This window comes from Blastomyces gilchristii (assembly GCF_000003855.2).
Source record: "Blastomyces gilchristii SLH14081 genomic scaffold supercont1.2, whole genome shotgun sequence".
NCBI classification, from domain to species: Eukaryota; Fungi; Ascomycota; class Eurotiomycetes; order Onygenales; family Ajellomycetaceae; genus Blastomyces; species Blastomyces gilchristii.
In genome coordinates, this window is record NW_003101681.1 from 6967749 (window position 1) to 6969718 (window position 1970).

Sequence of the window (1970 nt, forward strand, 5' to 3'; positions counted from 1 at the left end):
AGGGGTGGTAAGAGTGAGTGGTAAGATGGAGGTAGGGGTATGAAGTGGAAGTAATAGGGGGTGCTACGGGGCGTTAGAGGCGGTGGTGATGATAGGGGGTAGATAGAGTGGTGCAATTGGCAGGCGCCACTACGTATCCATGGATTTTTGATGGGGTACACGTGATGTCACGTGATGTCACGTTACAGCGTTTTTTGCACGGAAAAGTTGGTTTTTCTTTAATATAGAGAGATATGTGATTCTCTGAGCTTTGAGACTGTGAACAGTGCATGATGTTTGCTATTCTATATTCTGTACAGTATCATTTCTTGAATCTCTCCCCCTCTCAAAAAATAAAAATAAACATAAAAACATAAAATAAAATAAAAGCCTAGAACAAAACTTCAACCAGACTTAGCAAAGCTTGAACACACCAGGTGTAAAAGCAGTAGTTATTGACTTTCGCGGTGCTTTTAATATGTAATTGTACTAAAACACATTCCTTGAGACAACTGTGAAGTCCGTAAGTATCCAATTTGTCACTGAAGTGCCCATAAAATTACTTACATCGAATGATGCTCCAGGTCTACTGAAGGTATTGCCCCTGGGCATTCTGATAATTCCCGTTGCAGAGACGGAAGTATACGTCCTGAAAAATAGCACCGTGTGTGGCACTGCGTTGCAAGACCTTTTCATGTCCATGAACTACTCTATTACATCCCCCACAATTGTTTCGCTCATTGGTTTTCTTATCGCAGGTTCCAAAAGCCCTGTCTGAATTAACTAGATGACAATGAACAAGATCCTCAGAGCACGGACTTACCGAAGCTCATGACAACGGTCAACGCTGACATTTAAAAACTCCCCGGTACCACGACAGTAGGTCTTAATGGTGGTACACATGTTGTTTATACGTGAAGAGAAGGGCAAATAATATGACGATAAGTAAATAAAGAAAATGATATAGAGAAGATAGGGTGAATGGAAAGAACTTCTGCGTCACTGATTAAAAAAAAAGAACTTGGATCTGATATTCGTATTCCTAAAGTTCATCGTCATAGTGATGGAAGGCTGCTTTTATAAAAAACGACGACTTCATTTTGAAGTAATTGTTAAGGATTTTTGTTCCGCTGCTAATAGACTTTGGCCAGTAAGGATCACTCATTCTGATTCTAAGCGCTCGCAAAGGGGAAAACCTTGTGTCAACAGAGACAATTGACACCGTTGATACTTGCATGGCGCTGTAAAAGCACCCCGGGGTTCTATCGGATTGGTGAAAACTGACTGCTGAACGGCTCGAAATAGGTGGCCAGCGAAATCTGATGGTGAATAATGAACTGCCTCGAATCAAAGAGAATTGATAGGTGGTTGTAATTGAAACTTGAAACAAAATGAACGTGCTTGTGGAAACAGGGATATGAAGCAGCAGCGTTAAAGATGACTGTTACGAATGAATGCCGGTGAGCGTTAACAAGGGTTGCTAAAGATAGACATGCACTTACTCAGTTGCTAAGCGCCTGGATTCTGAGGTCTCATTCCTATTAGCAATTTTCCCCGAGGCGCGTAATACTTAAATTAATGCCTCCTACCCTAGCTAATAGCCAGCTCGTGGGCGCAGCGGAGTTATAGGGAAAGAGATGGGTTGATTGGAGGCTCAAGTTGTTTAGGTGGGATGCCTAGAAATTGATTCGACTTCAATAGTCTATCTACGGACGCGCTAGGCCCCGAAAATCTGTAGCCCCAGCGCCAACAGAAAATTCGACTTATTCCGTCATCGCGTACCAAAAATGGAGAGAAAAATTTTTGGGGGCAGAAATATCAAAAACTAGAGTTAACATTTCAGATGGGGATTCTCTAATAGAATACGGATAAATATCCCAGTGTCAATTTACATCCTGTCTACTGGTTAGTAGGTTGTAGTTGGCAAGACCAAAATAAAAAAAAAAAAAACAAGGGAAAAGAAAGGCGTACCTCGCTAGTCGCATGCCGTT

The 1970-nt window shown here is 41.8% G+C and overlaps 1 protein-coding gene across 1 annotated transcript in view; it reads right to left on the reverse strand.

The window, feature by feature from the left end:
- Positions 1 to 365: 365 nt before the first annotated feature.
- BDBG_01657 (arginyl-tRNA synthetase) overlaps positions 366 to 1970 on the reverse strand; it is a 3728-nt gene continuing 2123 nt past the window's right edge. Inside the window, exons 3-5 of the mRNA XM_031720427.1 lie at positions 803 to 1881; positions 547 to 749; positions 366 to 491 (exon numbers count right to left, since the gene is read on the reverse strand). Of these exons, the coding sequence (XP_031576609.1) occupies positions 1868 to 1881 (14 nt within the window). The 3' untranslated portion in view covers positions 366 to 491; positions 547 to 749; positions 803 to 1867. The remainder of the gene's footprint in view (positions 492 to 546; positions 750 to 802; positions 1882 to 1970) is intronic.